Here is a 16,933-nt window from a genome sequence, read left to right as displayed (position 1 = left end):
GCCTGAAACCCTGGCAGTGCCCAAACCACCTCGCTCCCAACGTGTGGAGGAACCAGCACCTCTCTCTTGGGGGTTGATGGGTTTTTCCCAATGGATTTTTCCAGGGACAGGCGACAAGTACCTGAGCAGACAGACAGGTCTGGGAAGCAAAGACAACACTGGGGTGTCCCTGCCCAGCACACACATCCAGGGGGACCCCTGGCAGCCCCCCGCCCCACCACAGAGCAGCACAGACCCAGAGCAGCACGGGGGACATGGATGGAGGTGACAGGAGATGGAGGGCTGGGGACACTGGGGAAGGCCTGGCACAGCTCCCCCTGCCCGGATTGCTGGCAATTCCAGCTGCAGGTGGGCAAGGGGAGCAGGGCTGAGCTCTGGGCCAGCTCCTGCTGCTGCTGCATCATCCTGCTCTCCTCAAAGCCCTGGATCCGAGCTCTGAACCCTTGGGAGGCTCCTTTGGGAGTTGCTGGCCAGGCTGTTCCACAGGGCCCAGCCTGCTGCTGCTGATTTGTCCCCTTGGTTTCTGTGCCAGGGCAGGGAGAGGCTGAGCCATGCCCATCCCTCAGGATGCAGGGAAAGCTCTCAGCATCCCTCCCTGGCACTGAGAATCCTGCAGGAATGGCCCTCTCTGCCTTGTCCTGTGGGCCTCTCCCTTCAGATATTCCTTGGGAATACACGGTTTTGTATGTCTGTACTAGTCAACAATATATACATAATAAATACAAGATAAACAGTAAACAAATGAGGGAAATATTCTCTTTTTTAGGTGTTACTCGAAGTTTGAAATGGGTTTGGGTTGTGGTAACGTGTTCAAAACCCATCAGGAATTACAGCACAACCAATTAATGCTCAGATATCAAAATCCCTGTCTCCTGGAGCCTGTTTAACATTTCCACACCCGTTTTTCTAGGATCAAACAGCCCCAGAGCAAACCACGCTCCCCACTGAGCAAAGGGCAGCGCTGGCGTGTGTGAGGAGAGCAGGAGAGCAGGAATGACAGCCAGGGAGCCCAGAATCCAAAAAGCAAGGCCAGCAAGGGGCAGAGCTGTGTCCCTGCCAGCCTTGCTTTGTGGAGCGGGCATCCTCAAAGCAGGAGGAAGAGGCAGAAGCTAAACCAGGAGGAAGCAAGGATCATTAATTAACCGGGAATGCCGGCAATGCTGGCTAGCCCATACTTACTTTCGGTAGAGGTAGCTCTTGAAGCATTTGGTTTTCAAATTTAGATTTAGGCTGCAAGTTTAAAGTCATGCTTCGGCCGGCATGCATGGCTGAAACCCCTCCAGAGTGCAGCATGCCAAGGCTAACTGTGTGGTGTTTGTAAGCAGCGCTCTGAGTAGAGGAAACAACCACGGGACACATATGAACACACATGCTCAGAATTAAGTCTCACACATACATGGTTAAGTTCACAGAGTTTTAGTTTAAGCCAACAAACAGTCCCGAGTCTCGGTAGCTCCTCCAGGCATGCACTGGTCACACACAGCGAGTACATTGCTCCTCGTACAGAAAATGGGCACCAGAGAGGACTTCCACGCTGACAGCACAAGGGGGTGGTGGCATCTGCACTTCACCTCGTACAAATCTCGCTTTTGCAAAAAAAGGGCCAAATCTGGGGTGGGCTGTGCAGCCAGGGCTGTGCCTGGCGGGGAGCAGCGAGTCCTGCTCCCCAAAAACCTGGCTGCCCACATGGGGTGGGCTGGGCAGGGCAGGGACACGGGTGCTGTGCCCACCCCAGGGACAGGGGCTGCTCCCCAGGCTTCCCATCAGCCCAGCCCAGCTCCTTGGAGCTCTGCACCCAGCAGGAATCACCTCACATGGCTTAGAGACAGCCACCAGAGCCAGCTTTCCAGGGTTAAAGCACCCTTCTACATGTTGTAAACCAAGTGTAAAGGTGTTCCTTAAGCCAGCAACGCCTGGCAAGGGTTTGCTTGCAGCAGGAAGGGCCCTGCTCGGGGTGCACTGGTTTCCCTGGGTGGTGTAAACCCAGTGGGTTTACACAGCACAAGGAAAAGAGCTGAGGGAGGAAAATGCTTTGGCCTTGGAGCCCCTTTTTGAAGTTTCCCCATTTGATCCTTAAGGATAATTTAATATCATCACATCCCAGCGACTGGAAGGTAAGGAGAATATTAACACCAAACTCTAGCATAAAGCATATATGGACACATTTGGCAATGACCCCTTATGCATTTCACCACAGGAATTTGTCACAACCACTTCAGATCACGGAGTAAATAGGATTCATGGATTAGGTCATTAAATAGGTAATGACTGAATCATGCACTAAAGTACCCTTTGGATAGAAGGCAAATCAGCATAACTTCCTACAGCTAAAAGGAGTGATGATCACATTCCCATCAGAACCGTGGCAGTGGATACCCAGGGATGTTTCTCAGTTAAAGACACTTTTAAGCCCCCTGCACTAACAGTGACACCAGAGCTAAAATACATTTTATTACTTATTCTCTTTTTCCTTTATTCCCTTTTACTGCCAAGACATGCCCAGCACCTCTCAAGCTCTCGGTCCTCACTGACCTGGTGCCTCCAGCAGCGCTTCCACGGGCAGGGGAGAACCTCAGGGTTCCTCCTGATTTTGGGCAGAGCTGCAGGAGTCACCAGCCCAGTGACAGAGCCCCTGGATTCACCAGGGTTCACAATCACCGCCCCAATGACTGCCCCGAGGAACGGCACCGGTGCGAGGCTTTTGGGCTCACCCAGCACCCGGCGCCTCCGCCCCGGTGCCCGTCCCGAGGGGCACCGTCAGTGAGGAGCCTCTGCATTTTCTGGGGTCCCTCACTCCGGCCGAGCACCCCCAGGGCCCTCGGCGGGCCGGTCCCCCCTGACACCACGGCAGGAATTTCATCCCTGGGGATTCTGGTGGTCACCACTGCACGTGCAAATCGTTTGACAGAGCGAAACACACAACTAAAGGCATTAATTGCAGAGAAATGCCAAACATACCCTGTCTAACCTTCTAGCTTCTATATGTCTAAGTAGCTGTTGTCTCCAGTCAGCGGGCATTTTAGCACAGCTCTCATTTCCCTTCCCAGGGGGAGGCCTCGGCTTTATATCACTGCTATCGGAAGGCTTGTCGCCATAGTTACCCAAGTTATAGTCTGACGGAATCTTTTCCAGCAGAGCTGCCATGGTGGGCCTCGCTGAGACCGGCCGCGTTTGGGCCGTGCCGTAGCTCTCTGTGCTGTAGCTTCGTGCCGACAGGGGCCTCCTTTGCGTGAGGTTTTTAACTGGGAAGCTCCCAGTCTGGGCTTTCACTTCCTGGTAGGAAGGGTGCTCGTCTTCGTAGCGCCCGTTGCGCTTGAGGAACTGGGCCTCGGGCACGGCCATGCTGCCCTGGCGCTCGGGGGCGCCGCGGAACGGGGCCCGGCCGTACCTGTCCGCGCCGGGGGGCAGCTCCTGCGGCTCGCCCACCCTGCGGAACACCGACATCTCCGCCGAGCTGACCAGAGAATCCGCCCTGCGCAGGAAGCCGGGGCGCGCGGCCGGGCCGGGGAACGGGGCGGCCGCCGGCTCCTCGCCCACCGAGGGCTGCGAGAAGGAGAACATGGGCTCCACGGGCGCGTAGCCGCGGTAGCCCCGCGGGCTCACCAGCTCCTGGGGCAGGCTCTTGGCCGGCTGCGGCAGGTACTCGGCGTTGAGCTGGAAGGGCGGCAGGAGCCGCTTGTCGGCCGGGAGCTCCACGGCACCCTGGGGGTTGAAGCTTTGGTCGAACTGATAAACCTTCTTGGTGACCGACGCCTTGTGCTGCGGCTGCACCTTGACGCTGCCGTAGGTGAGCAGCTCGTCGTCCAGCATGGGCACGGACTGGCTGCGGGACATGCTCAGCACGCCGTGCTCCGGGCCCAGCAGCTTGTCCACCCTCTCGTGGGGGCCCACGGTGTCGTTGCCGGATGCATAGTTTTCCAGGGGGATGTTGTACACCTTGTACGCACCGATGTCGATCTCGTCGATGCTCTGCGACTTCTTAAACTTGTTCGTTTTTAAATCCCTCATCATCGGGGAGAGCCGCTCCGTGCTCTTGCTGATGGAGATGACGTTTTTGGAAGGGTCCGGGCGACAGTGCACGTGGGAATAGACGTTTGTGAGGCTCCTGTTAGCGTTGGGGTCGTGGTATTCCCACGGGATTCCTGGAGTGAAAGTGCTCGTCATTTCGGGAGACTCCTTGACGTGATCTTTCCGCTCGGGCAAAGGGCTGGTGTTGGGGGTGCTTTCCAGTTTGGAAGGAAAAGCTGTCCTGTCTTCAAAAGGACTGGGGGTTCTGGTCCAATTTTGCCAAGGGTTGGGAGGAGGCACTTCAGAGTCGTGTGTGTTTCTGAGCGCGGGCTGCTCCAGCTCCAGGGGGATGCCCACGATCCTGTCCTGCCGGATCAGCGGCCGGCGCCCGTGGGCGGAGGAGCTCCTGGATTTGGTGCTGAGCAGGGGGTTGGTGCCGGCGTTCTCTGCCGCGCTCTCCTCGGCCACGAATCCCGTGTTGTCGTAGTGGGAGCCGTCGTTCCAGCTGTCGGCGAAGGCGTCGCTCAGCGGGCGCCGCTCCGGGCGCGCCGGGACGGTCCCGGCCGGAGCCGCTTCCCGCTGGCTCAGCAATGGCTTGGTCTCCAGGGGCTGCGGGAACGACTGGGCCAGCCTGCAAACACAAGAGAGGGGAACAAGATCAAATGTCCTCTGTCCCACGGCACGCCGGCGCTCGTCGTCCTTGGAAAGCAGCTCGGCTTTGGGATCGCGCCGGGGCACTCCGGGGATGCTTAGCACGGAATATTCCCAGCTGGAAGGGCCCCAACAAGGATCACGGAGTCCGGGAATCAAACCTGCCCCCTCGGTGTTTTTAGCACCGCCTGAGCTACTCTCAAGCTGTTGGGAGCTCCGTGGATGCTGTGCCACTGGCACGGGAACGGTGGCAGCAGGTTTCTGCCCCGGAGCACAGGCTCTGTCAGGACACACAGAGAGAAGCTAAGAAGTCACTCAGAGGCCTGGCTGGCTCCATGCTGTGTTCCCAGAAATCCTGCTGAACAGGCTTTCCTGCTGTAAAAATAATGGATGAGTGTAGCAGAAGGTTTCCCCACTTTTTAACCAGACACACCACAGGCGGTTTTTTTGCCTGTTCCCATGCAGCTCTTTAAGGGGCAGAGCTGTGGAGGGAACAATGTCAGGGGGTTTAGGGCAGGCACAGGCTGGTCCTGGAATGTTTCCAGGGTAGGTTATGGCTTTCCAAGAACCTTTTTGGAGGGCCAGGGCAGAGGGAGCTGGGACAGCAATAACGGGACACCAACAGCTGCAGCTCCACCTCCAGGAGCTTTAATGCTGGAGATGGCACCGAGCTGAACCCACCAGCTGTGGGATTGTGGAATATGGAGAGTGGCCATCTCTGCACAGCCACCAAGGGACAAAAACGTGGATTTTTAAACCCAAACGCCCTAACGGGGTCGCTCTGAGGGCCCAGAGAGGACAAAGGGGAAGCAGAAGCTGTGTCAGGAAAGATGTCACACCTGTTCCCCCACAAAGAGTTATTCACTGCTTCTTTAGCCGTGGTCTGCAGGGAGCCCATTTTTACGTGCGCGTTGGAGGACCCTGAGGAAGCCTGGGAAGGGGAATAGTCTGAGTAAGTGCCTGAGGAAACGCTGTTATTCAGACAATGGATCTTATCTGCTTCAGACTCATCTGTCGACTCTGAAACAAAACACAGCAAACGCTTTCAGGGGCGGCACTCGGGAACGGAACACCAGAAAATCACATTTTAACTTAAATCTGTTATTGCATTGCATTGGGCTGTAGTGATACGTGCACAAATGCCCACGGGCTATGGTTTACAAGCAGAGGCGGCACATCCCCATCACAAGGTTTCATCTCAAAGGCTGCAAATCCATCAGTACCTTTCTTGTCTTTACCCAGCAGGACGAGTTTGGGCGGGTAGAGCGGCGTCTCGGGCATGGAAGGACGGAGCTCCCCTATCCTCATCTCACTGGCAGGGTGTCCAAAGGCATCCTGAGGGACACAACGAGGCACAGTGAGCACAGGGAACGGCAGCACCTCATCCTGCAGCACACAAACAGCTCACAGCCTGCTCCTCGAGACCATCAAACACCCCAAACCCACCACACGGGCAGTGCAGTGCACCAAGTTCTAATTCGTCAGCAGAGAGTTCTAATTAATCCTCCTCAAAATTAGGGTGATGTGCTCGTTATGGAAATGTGGACAAACCAGATGGAACTTGCAAGTTACATCAAGGCCCTGTAAACATTTTTGAGGAAGTCAAGGTCACCAAAAACGCTGCCAGCAGAAAGAAACAAACACTAATTGAGTGTAAACAATTGGTATTTCAGAGGGAGGATTCCTCGCTCAGTTATTTCTGGTGAGTCCTTCCAGAGATTCAGCTGTCCCTGGAGCTGTACTTAATTAAAATGGCTTTGTCTCTGAGGAGTTTGTGGCTAAATTAAAATTATTTGGATTTAATAAACTTCTGCCCGAGGGTTCAGCACACCTGACCTTCACACAGGCCCTGTAACAGAATGTGTGCTGAAAATAACCCCAGTAAAACTGGGGGAGGAAAGTGGGACTTTCTTGGAAAGAGAAATTTTAAATTAGGGCAGTTAGGCCCTTAGGGTGGCTGGGAGGGAATGAAGGCACCAATGGGAATTTTGGGGCTTTTCTCATCCCTGCAGAAAGCTCAGAGATGAGGAGGGTGTGTGTCCTGGGGAGACAGGGCTGGGTGACACAGGAGGGTCTCTGAACAGCTTGTGAAGGTTCTCCAGTGAGTTTGGAGAGGGAGGGCCAGAGGGAGAGATGTAATAATTAGAGAAACAATTTCAGCTGGAGTAGCCAAACCAAATTTGCATTGCTAAAATGTTTAATGCTACAAGGTTTAAAACATTTTCTTGTTTTCACTTACAAGGAGGAAACTTTCAGGGGTTTTCTGCCATTAAATACCTTTTGTAGTGAGAGAGATTTGTAGAAGCATTTGCCATGTGATTGGAGAATTGGAGAATTTAATTCTGTTTGCACCAGAGCCATTTCAAACCCTCTGTATCTGATGTTCTACTGGAGGCAGGACCTTCTCAGATAGAGCCATCCTCAGTTTAATCAATGCCCTCAGGGCTGATATTTAAGGCAGTTCCATGGTGATTCCCACATGGAGTGACCCAGCCCTCCCTTCCCCATGCAGAGGATTCCCGTGGTGCTCCACAGGTGCCCAGTGCCCTTTCCCAGTGCAGTGGGAGCAGCTGGTGGGCGCCCAGAGCTGGGGGCAGTGTGGGTGCAGAGCAGGGCAGAGGGTGAATCTCTCCACCTGTGCCTGTACCTGTGAGCTTTGGGGCAGTGCAGGTGCAGAGCAGTCAGAGGGTGAATCTCTCCACCTGAGCAGCCCAGGTGTGCCCAGGTGTGCCTGCACCTCTGAGCTTTGGGCTCTGTGTGGGTGCAGAGCAGTGCAGAGGGTGAATCTCTCCACCTGTGTCTGTACCTGTGAGCTTTGGGCAGTGCAGGTGCAGAGCAGTCAGAAGGTGAATCTCTCCACCTGAGCAGCCCAGGTGTGCCCAGGTGTGCCCAGGTGTGCCTGTACCTGTGCACTTTGGAGCAGTGCAGGTGCAGAGCAGTCAGAAGGTGAATCTCTCCACCTGTGCCTGTACCTGTGAGCTTTGGGCAGTGCAGGTGCACAGCGGTCAGAAGGTGAATCTCTCCACCTGTGCCTGTACCTGTGAGCTTTGGGCAGTGCAGGTGCAGGGCAGTGCAGAGGGTGAATCTCCCCACCTGTGTCTGTACCTCTGAGCCTTGGGCTCTCTCCTCCCTGCCCGGGGCCTCCAGAGGTGATTTCGGGCTGAGCTCAGGGTCAGCCTGGGGGCTCTTGGGGGGCTCTTTGGTTTCTTTAGCTTGGACCTGGAATCCCAATATTGTGCCATGAAACTTACAGGAGTTTTAAGCTCAAACTGCCCCCCTCACACCTTGCTGGAAGAGAGGACGACCCAGCAGTTCCATTTTTGACAAGATGGTGAACTTCAGCTGCATGAAGTTCCCTTTATTTTACAGTATTTTCCTTTTCTTTTCATCCCCCAGCCCAGCTATCCAACAAAAACCAATGCACTTTTGAAAGAACCACTCTGGCATTTGTGAATCTGCCATGAATGTGTGAAATACGCTGTAATAACCCCAAATCATATTCCATTTAATTCCACTCTCTTTAGGAGGACCTTTTTCTTACAAGCTGAAGAACAAAAAGGTCACTAATAGGAAGAAAATTGCAAGGAGAAAGGGAAGAGATAAATGCAGTTGTGTTGAGTAGGTGCCTGGAGATTATTCCTCAGGATTTATTCCTCAGGATTAACTGGGGAAGGATGCAGGAAGAGGGCAGAGAACTGTGGTGAGGAGAAAATACCTTGTACAAACCATTAAAACAACTGGCAAGAGAAATATCACCAAATATTGAGGCTGAGGATGTAAGAGCATTAAATTATATATATATATATATACACACACATTTATATCATATATAAACATTAATATAATATATATAAATATATATAATATATACTTTATAATATATAAAAATTATATATATATATAAACATTATATTATATATAAACCTTAAATTAAATTATAATCCAGAGGAACAGAATGTTTGGAGTGCTCAGACTCCTGGAATCTGCCTGGAGCAGCCCAGGGCTCTGGGAAGGGATGAGGCAGAGGAAATGTGGGATATTCTCAATGCAAACCCATCAGGAACAGGAACTGTAAAGACCTGACTTGCTGATTTTGATACTCATGGAAAGGCAGCACAACTCCCTGAATAATCCCAGACTCCTCTTTAGCCAAAACTCACATCTTCCAGAAAGAATTAGAATGATGAGGAGGTTTGTTTTAATTGATGATTAATCAAGACATTGTTTGCTTATTGTGAATGGAGGTGAAGGATGTACAGTGGATTTGACATGCAGCTCCTCATTCCAGATGCTCCCTTTCATTATTTAGAAACAGTTTCTGAAGAGACACGTGCAAATTAATTGCAGGAAAAGCCAAAAGAGATCAGAAACCAGCTTATCTGAGGATGAAAAGTGAGCAGTGCACCTGAAATTCAATTACCTGGGATCAGAAACTGCCTTCAGCCTTTAGCTACATCACAACACACCTGCAATTTCAAAGTGCACTTTAACTCGAGGCTTGAGTTTGTCTGCTAATTATCTGCAAAGCAAATGGAGCTTAATTATGTTTTATTTAATGGGTTACAACTGAAATCAGGCCAATATTGTTCACAAATCCATTCACACTCTGCCTACACTTCCCGTGTGCTTTATCCTGTGCAGGAAGCCAAGGAGAGGGAAATGTGTCTGCACCACCCTGATTGGAGCTGAAAACCCCCCTAATGTCTGGGAAGGACAAGATCATCCCTTTTCTTCCCTTCAGCTGCTGGAATAGTTCTGGTACCACTCCTGACTCCATCCCAGGGAAACTGAAATCTGGGAAAATTCTCCCATCACAGCTCAGGAGCTGAAATCTCCCAGCTCTGCAGGGAGGGAACTGCTCTCCCGTTTTTTAGTGGCACCTCAGGAATCCCCCCGGGCTCTGGCTGTGGCAGCTCAGCTCCTTCTGCAGAGTTCTGTGAGCCCCCTGTACCCACACAGCCCCAGGGATGTGTCCCCAGCTGCACCCTACGGTTGTGGTGTCACCCCACGGTTGTGGTGCCACCCCACGGTTGTGGTGTCACCCCACGGTTGTGGTGCCACCCCATGGTTGTGGTGCCATCCCCACGGTTGTGGCGTCACCCCATGGTTGTGGTGTCACTCCATGGTTGTGGTGTCACCCCACGGTCGTGGTGCCACCCCACAGTTGTGGTGTCACCCCACGGTTGTGGTGTCACCCCACGGTTGTGGTGCCACCCCACGGTCGTGGTGCCACCCTACGGTTGTGGTGTCACCCCACGCTTGTGGTGTCACTCCATGGTTGTGGTGCCACCCCACGGTTGTGGTTTCACCCCACGGTTGTGGTGCCACCCCACGGTTGTGGTTTCACCCCACGGTTGTGTCACCCCACGGTTGTGGTGCCACCCCACGGTTGTGGTGCCACCCCATGGTTGTGGTGTCACCCCACGGTTGTGGTGTCACCCCATGGTTGTGGTTTCACCCCACGGTTGTGGTGTCACCCCACGGTTGTGGTTTCACCCCACGGTTGTGTCACCCCACGGTTGTGGTGCCACCCCACGGTTGTGGTGCCACCCCATGGTTGTGGTGTCACCCCACGGTTGTGGTGTCACCCCATGGTTGTGGTGTCACCCCACGGTTGTGGTGTCACCCTACGGTTGTGATGTCACCCCACGGTTGTGGTGCCACCCCACGGTTGTGGTGCCACTGCCATCCCCTCCTCCCTGGGGATGGATGCATTCCCTGGCTCTGCCAGCTCCCAGGACCCTGCTGGGGCTCAGCTCTCTTTTTTTTCATTGAAAAAAATTAACATTATTTTAACGAATATTATCAAACCACTGATTTCTGGACACCAAACAGCTAAAACCTCTGCCAGGCCACAAGGATCAAATTCCAGGTGGAAACACGTAGGGATAATGAAAACCCACAGAAAGCCGTTGAGAATACTCAAGTTCAAATGATAGATTATACAAAATAAATTCTATATATTCAGCAACAAGAGCAGAATGTCAAGACTCGTGGTCTGAGTCACCAGCTGGTTCAAGGACCAGATTTACACAGTGAGAATTTAATGAGTAAAAAGGAATCGTGGTGGAATTGAAGATTTCAGATTTAGATGGAAACATGAGTGATTTAACTTAGCTATTTTAGTTGAAATTAAATATTTAACTTCAATATTTTAGTCCTAATTGAAATCGTGCCTGGAGTTGAAGTCTTCTGAATCCAGCTTGAATAGAAAACTTTGGGGGGTTATTTTTTTAAGGAATGAAAATGCTTGACTGCAAATAAAACACAGCACTGAGAGAGCAGCTCCAGCTGAATGTGTAATATTTGTGCCAAAGCCATGGAAATCTGAGGGAGAGCAATTCCTGCCCTCAGGACTGGCTACAGACAAGGATGTTTCAAGGACAAGGAGTTCATCACAACGTTCAGATAACAAAGGAGCAAAAAAGAAGGAAAATATTTTTCCTCATTTATTTCTTTTCAGCATAAAAGCTTTGCAAAGGCTTTCAGGAATGCTGGCATTCCTGCAGGCCTCTCCAAAAGCTTTTCAGCTCCCATGGGAAGGGATTCCCCTCCTTTGGTGGGGTGACAGAACCAAGCTCCAGCAGGGCTGCAGGATTTAGGAATTCACTTTTAGGGACTAATCCTGGGGTTGAATTTGTCCCTGTGCTTGGCAAACACTCCAGGGAGAGCTGGATTCTGCAGCTCACAGCATCCAGGGCTGCTCCCTGCACAGGAAAGAGCTCTCCTGCTGCCTTCATTAACTCTGGGCAGGGTTAATTGGATTCCTGCTCCTGGCAATAATCCCAAGGGCTGAACCTCCTGCCACACAGGGCCAGGCAGACCCAAGGAGTCTCTAAGAGATTAAATGGGATGGGATGGAAATGGTACCTGGGCCCATCCTCCTGGTACGTGCCAACCTCACATCATTGAAATTCAACAGGGTGCCGGGAGAAATCCACAGCAAAATTCCCAGCTGGGGAGATCTCAACCCAAAAATTCAGCAGCATTGGGAAAAACAGCAACTCAGGCTAAAACTGGGTAAAGCTCAGCAGCTCAATCTAAACCTGAGTGCAACCAGCAGCTAAACATAAAACTTTACAGGTGGAACGTCACATTTTCTGAAAACTCCCTTCAACCAGGATTTCTCTCCTGGGAAGCTGAGAAGCCTCAGAGAAAAAGGAAAACAATATTATCTCATTTGCTTCTCCTGTGTTGTGCTGCTTTGGAATGTGGTTGGAGATTGTTTATCCAATGTGTGAATTGTTTTGACTCAATGCCCAATCACGGTCAGGCTGTGTCGGACTCTGAAGAGAGAGTCACGAGTTTTTAATTAGTATCTTGTTAAGCCTTCTGTAAGGATCCTTTCTCTATTCTTTAGTATAGTTTTAGGATAGCATTCTTTTATATAAAATAGTAAATTAGCCTGCTAAGAATATGGAGTCAGATCCATCATTTCCTCCTTCATCCTGGGGACCCAGCAAATACCACAATCCCCGCCAACCATGGGAATGCCTTCCCAAAAACCCCCCTGGGAGGGTGGGATTCTGCTGTGGCCAGGTGCTGATTGTGTGCCAGTAAGGATCCCAAATGGATTTATTTCTTCTCCCCCATGGAACCCCCGGAACAGCAACTGTTCAACTGCCAGGCCCTGCGCAAGCTCAGCATCCCCGACAACAACCTGATGTTCCCAGCGGACCAAACCATCCTTTGGGGCTCCAAAACCATAAAAAAAAAGCATCTGGAATTCTGGAGAGGAGCAAAGGTGCTTGCCAGTACCTCCACGGAGATCTCCTTGGGGGTCAGGGGCCACTTGTGCTCGTACTTGTCCTTGCCCGTGGGGTCGGCGCTGGCGGCGGGGGCCGCGCTCTCGGGCCGCACGCCCAGGCTGGGTTTGCTCACCAGGTTCTGCACTGACTTCACCATGTTCTTCAGGTCCTCGGGGTAGGGCGTGGGGTAACGCTTGAGGTTGATCTCCACCTGAGCAGCCAGGGAGGGAGGAGGTAGGGTTAGGAAGGGAGGCAGGGATGCAGGATGGAAGCAGAGCGCAAAGGAAAGCCTGGTTGTGGTTCTGGGCTGAGGGTGCTTCCCTCGAGGTTTGGTTGATCTGTCTGGGGAGTTGGAGGAGGTCAGGACTGAAATTTGCTCATTCCCTCTTTGGCAGCATCGAATGCAATCCCAGTGCCATAAAATAGGGGTAGGAATGGTTCCCTGCAAGCCCATCTCTCCCCCTGGGAGGGTGTTGGTAGCTCTGCCCTTTGCTGACACATCCATCCCACCCTCCCAAACAGCCCTGCTGCAAATGCAGAATTAATTCAGCCACGCTCCTGTACTCAATTAACGTGAATTATGGATGGCAGCTGAGAGCAGAGCTGCTCCTCTGGGAGCCATTGCCTCCTGGAGATGGATGATGCTCACACACAGCCGGGTGTCTGGGGCTCTTTGTGGCACGGCAGCACAGACCCAGAGCTCTCCAGGGAGTGCCCAAGGCCTGGCTGAGCTCTGGCTGATGGTCAGACACACACATTTCCTGGAAAACCCCACCAGTCTGAGTTTCCCAGCTTTCCCAGAGTGTCTCAGGGTGACGAGGCTGGGAAACTTCAAATTCCTGCAGGTGATAAAGGATCTGGAGTTTAACATTGTTTAGGTTCCACTGTTTTATTGTTTAATAAACAGTTTTTCTCCACTTTTCTCTAAAAAGGTATTTTCTCCCGAACTGGTTGGAGGAGAGGCCAATTGAATCTGCTTTTCTAGAGGAACCCCTTCAGGGGTTCACTCCCAAATTTGCCCTAAACCAGGACAAGCACACAACAGCTTCTACCTGCTGGTGTAGGTGAGCTGGTTTGAATAGCTCCTGCCAGAACTGCTGGATTTAAATTCCCAACGAGCAGGAAAACCACAGTTTTGGGTTTAGCTGGAAATGGTCTGTCCATAGGAATATTTCAGAGGCAAAAGCGTGATTGATTTGGTAAATAAAACTGTGTCAAGTGCTGGCATCCAGATCCGAACCAGGAGAGAATAAACGTCAGGGGGTAGAAGAGAAAATGTTAAAATCTGTGAGTGGGATGTCATTTTTGATAAAGAATTCCAACAGAAAAAGGACAGATCAGGTCTGGAAAGCAGCACTAAAAGCTCTGCTTCAATTCTGGCTGAATGCAATGGTGTTCAGGGGTGGCCTGAGGAGGCATTTGGTGTCTCCCAGAGCTCAGGCCATGGTTGAGGGCAAGGCAAAATATTGGAAGAAAAAATTAAGAATTTCCACCAAGTTTTCAATGAGGTATTAAAATGCTATTGACAACAGAACTGTTAATTTGAGAATAAAATCCAATTTAAATCTCCTTAGATGATTTTATCTCTGACTCTACATTTTACCCTGGGTGTCCTACCACAGTTAGAAATCTGCAGGGTTGAAGTGTGGGATAATTCCTTGATATTATTCAAGAAAGAGAGATTTCCATGGCAGGTAAAGGCTGACAGCTTTGAAACTATCCTCCTGACAATGCAGCTGATTGAGGGATTGATGGAGAGCTCTGCAGTGACTTTAATTTCACAAAACTGGGGGAGGAAATTCATGCTTTGAACTTTATTTTTCACAGATTATGCCCTTTCCACTGCACCTTGCATGAGGCTGCAAAGCCCTTGTTGACTTTTGCTTGGAGAGGAATATGGGATCCCCTGTGGGATTCAAATATTCCTGAAAAAGCAGTGGTTGACAGTAATTCTGTAAAAATTAATAGAATAGAAAATAGAATAGAACAGAACAGAACAGAACAGAATAGAATAGAATAGAATAGAATAGAATAGAATATGTAACATATAATCTGTAAATAAAGTTGGGCAGTAATTCTGTCTCAATTCCATTTGCGGACAGAGCAGGAATCTGATATTCAAACCCAAACCCAGCTCAGTTCAGGACCTGCATATTGAACCCTGCCCATTCCCAATAAGTGAACCCCAGAATAAATCCAGCAGCACTCACCTTGACTTTCCCTGGATTCTCCTCCTCTTCCTTCTTGTCCTCGAACTCAAAGGCCACAGTCATTCTCTGCTGCCTCTGCTCCTCCCACAGAGTGGGGTTGAAGCTGTCACTGTCTGACTGGAAATCTGCAGGGAAACGGAGAGGGAGCTGGGAATGAGCCAAATGGATTTTCCTGCTTGGTCACCTGGGTGATTGATTGGGAATTCGAGGGGGAACTGAGAAGCCACTGCAGGGTTGTTAATAAAAATGGGATCAGAGAGAGGTGGGAAGCAGCCCTGGAGCAGAGGGGCAGAGTGAAAATGGGAATTTAGTGGAGCACAGCCTCAATCTAGCCCAGTTTGGGAGCCCTGAGCCCCCACCCCATGGAGATGGGCATTCCCAGTTTGTGCGTGGAGCCAGCAATTCCTGGGGTGTGCACACCCAGAGCTGGGCTCCTGCAAAACCTCTCTGAAAACAAAAGGGGCTCAGGAAACGTCAGGGTGAAAGGGTAAAGTCAGGAAATGTCAGTCTGGAAACGTAAATCAGAAAACGTCAGTGTGAAAAATGTAAATTACAGAATGTCAATGAGAAAATGTGAATCGGAGAATGTCAGTCTGAAATTTTAAATCAGAAAATGTCAGTGCGAAATTGTAAATTAGGAGATGTCAGTGTGGAAATGTGAATAAAAAAAAATGTCAGTGTGAAATCGTAAATCAGAAAACGTCAGTGTGAAAATGTAAATTACAGAATGCCAGCGAGAAAACATGAATCAGACAATGTCAGTCTGAAATTTTAAATCAGAAAATGTCAGTGCGAAATTGTAAATTAGGAGATGTCAGTGTGGAAATGTGAATCAAAAAAATGTCAGTGTGAAATCGTAAATCAGAAAACGTCAGTGTGAAAAATGTAAATTACAGAATGCCAGCGAGAAAACGTGAATCGGAGAATGTCAGTCTGAAATTTTAAATCAGAAAATGTCAGTGCGAAATTGTAAATTAGGAGATGTCAGTGTGGAAATGTGAATCAAAAAAATGTCAGTGTGAAATCATAAATCAGAAAACGTCAGTGTGAAAATGTAAATTACAGAATGCCAGTGAGAAAACGTGAATCGGAGAACGTCAGTCTGAAATTTTAAATCAGAAAATGTCAGTGCGAAATTGTAAATTAGGAGATGTCAGTGTGGAAATGTGAATCAAAAAAATGTCAGTGCGAAATTGTAAATCACAAAATGTCAGTGTGAAATTGTAAATCAGGGGAATGTCAATCTGAAAGTATGAATCTGAAATTTTAAATCAGAAAATATCAGTCTGAAAGTGTAAATCTGAAAGTTTTGACATCTGAAAATGTCAATGTGAAAGTCAGCCTGAAATTGTAAATCAGAGAATGTCAGCGTGAAAATGTGAATCAAAAAACATCAATGTGAAAATGTAAATCAGAGAACGTCGGTCTGAAATTGTTGAATGACAAAAAGTCAGTCTGAAAATGTAAATTGGAAAATGTCAATCTGAAATTGTAAATCTGAAAACGTAAATGTGAAAGTGTCGATCAGAAAATGTCAATGTGAAAATGTAAATGGTAAAATGTCAATCTGAAAACATAAATCAGAAGATGTCAGTCTCAAAGTGCAAATCTGAAATTGTCAATCAGAAATGTGAGTCTGAAAGTGTCAATCAGAAATGTCAGTGTGAAAGTGTAAATCTGAGAGTGCCAATCAGAAATGTCAGTCTGAGAGTGTCAATCAGAAATGTCAGTGTGAAAGTGTCAATCTGAGAGTGTCAATCAGAAATGTCAGTGTGAAAGTGTAAATCTGAAAGTGTCAATCAGAAATATCAGACTGAAAGTGTATATCTGAAATTGCCAATCAGAAATGTCAGTGTGAAAGTGTCAATCTGAGAGTGTCAATCAGAAATGTCAGTCTGAAAGTGCCAATCAGAAATGTCAGTGTGAAAGTGTAAATCTGAGAGTGTCAATCAGAAATGTGAGTGTCAAAGTGTAAATCTGAAAGCATCAATCAGAAATATCAGACTGAAAGTGTATATCTCAGAGTGTCAATCAGAAATGTGAGTGTCAAAGTGTAAATCTGAGAGTGCCAATCAGTAATGTCAGTGTGAAAGTGTAAATCTGAGAGTGCCAATCAGAAATGTCAGTCTGAAAGTGCCAATCAGAAATGTCAGTGTGAAAGTGTAAATCTGAGAGTGTCAATCAGAAATATCAGACTGAAAGTGTAAATCTGAAATTGTCAATCAGAAATATCAGTGTGAAAGTGTAAATCTGAGAGTGTCAATCTGAGAGTGTCAATCAGAAATGTCAGTCTGAGAGTGTCAATCAGAAATGTCA

General features: G+C 49.5%; 1 protein-coding gene across 5 annotated transcripts in view; it reads right to left on the bottom strand.

Annotated features, from left to right (window-relative positions):
* The window catches only part of LRRC7 (leucine rich repeat containing 7), a 103,033-nt gene that overhangs the window by 9,261 nt on the left and 76,839 nt on the right, over positions 1–16,933 (bottom strand). For 2 of the 5 annotated variants that reach the window (XM_074545559.1, XM_074545557.1), the window contains exons 16-21: positions 14,618–14,742; positions 12,418–12,618; positions 5,883–5,994; positions 5,499–5,679; positions 2,959–4,639; positions 1,180–1,329 (exon numbers count right to left, since the gene is read on the bottom strand). In XM_074545559.1, the coding sequence (XP_074401660.1) occupies positions 1,180–1,329; positions 2,959–4,639; positions 5,499–5,679; positions 5,883–5,994; positions 12,418–12,618; positions 14,618–14,742 (2,450 nt within the window). The remainder of the gene's footprint in view (positions 1–1,179; positions 1,330–2,958; positions 4,640–5,498; positions 5,680–5,882; positions 5,995–12,417; positions 12,619–14,617; positions 14,743–16,933) is intronic. The other 3 variants (XR_012581231.1, XM_074545558.1, XM_074545560.1) reach the window with 3 other exon arrangements.

The sequence above is a fragment of the Zonotrichia albicollis genome, chromosome 8, assembly GCF_047830755.1.
Source record: "Zonotrichia albicollis isolate bZonAlb1 chromosome 8, bZonAlb1.hap1, whole genome shotgun sequence".
NCBI classification, from domain to species: Eukaryota; Metazoa; Chordata; class Aves; order Passeriformes; family Passerellidae; genus Zonotrichia; species Zonotrichia albicollis.
The sequence above is the reverse complement of the archived record's forward strand: the minus strand, read 5'-3'. Positions and strand labels throughout refer to the sequence as shown.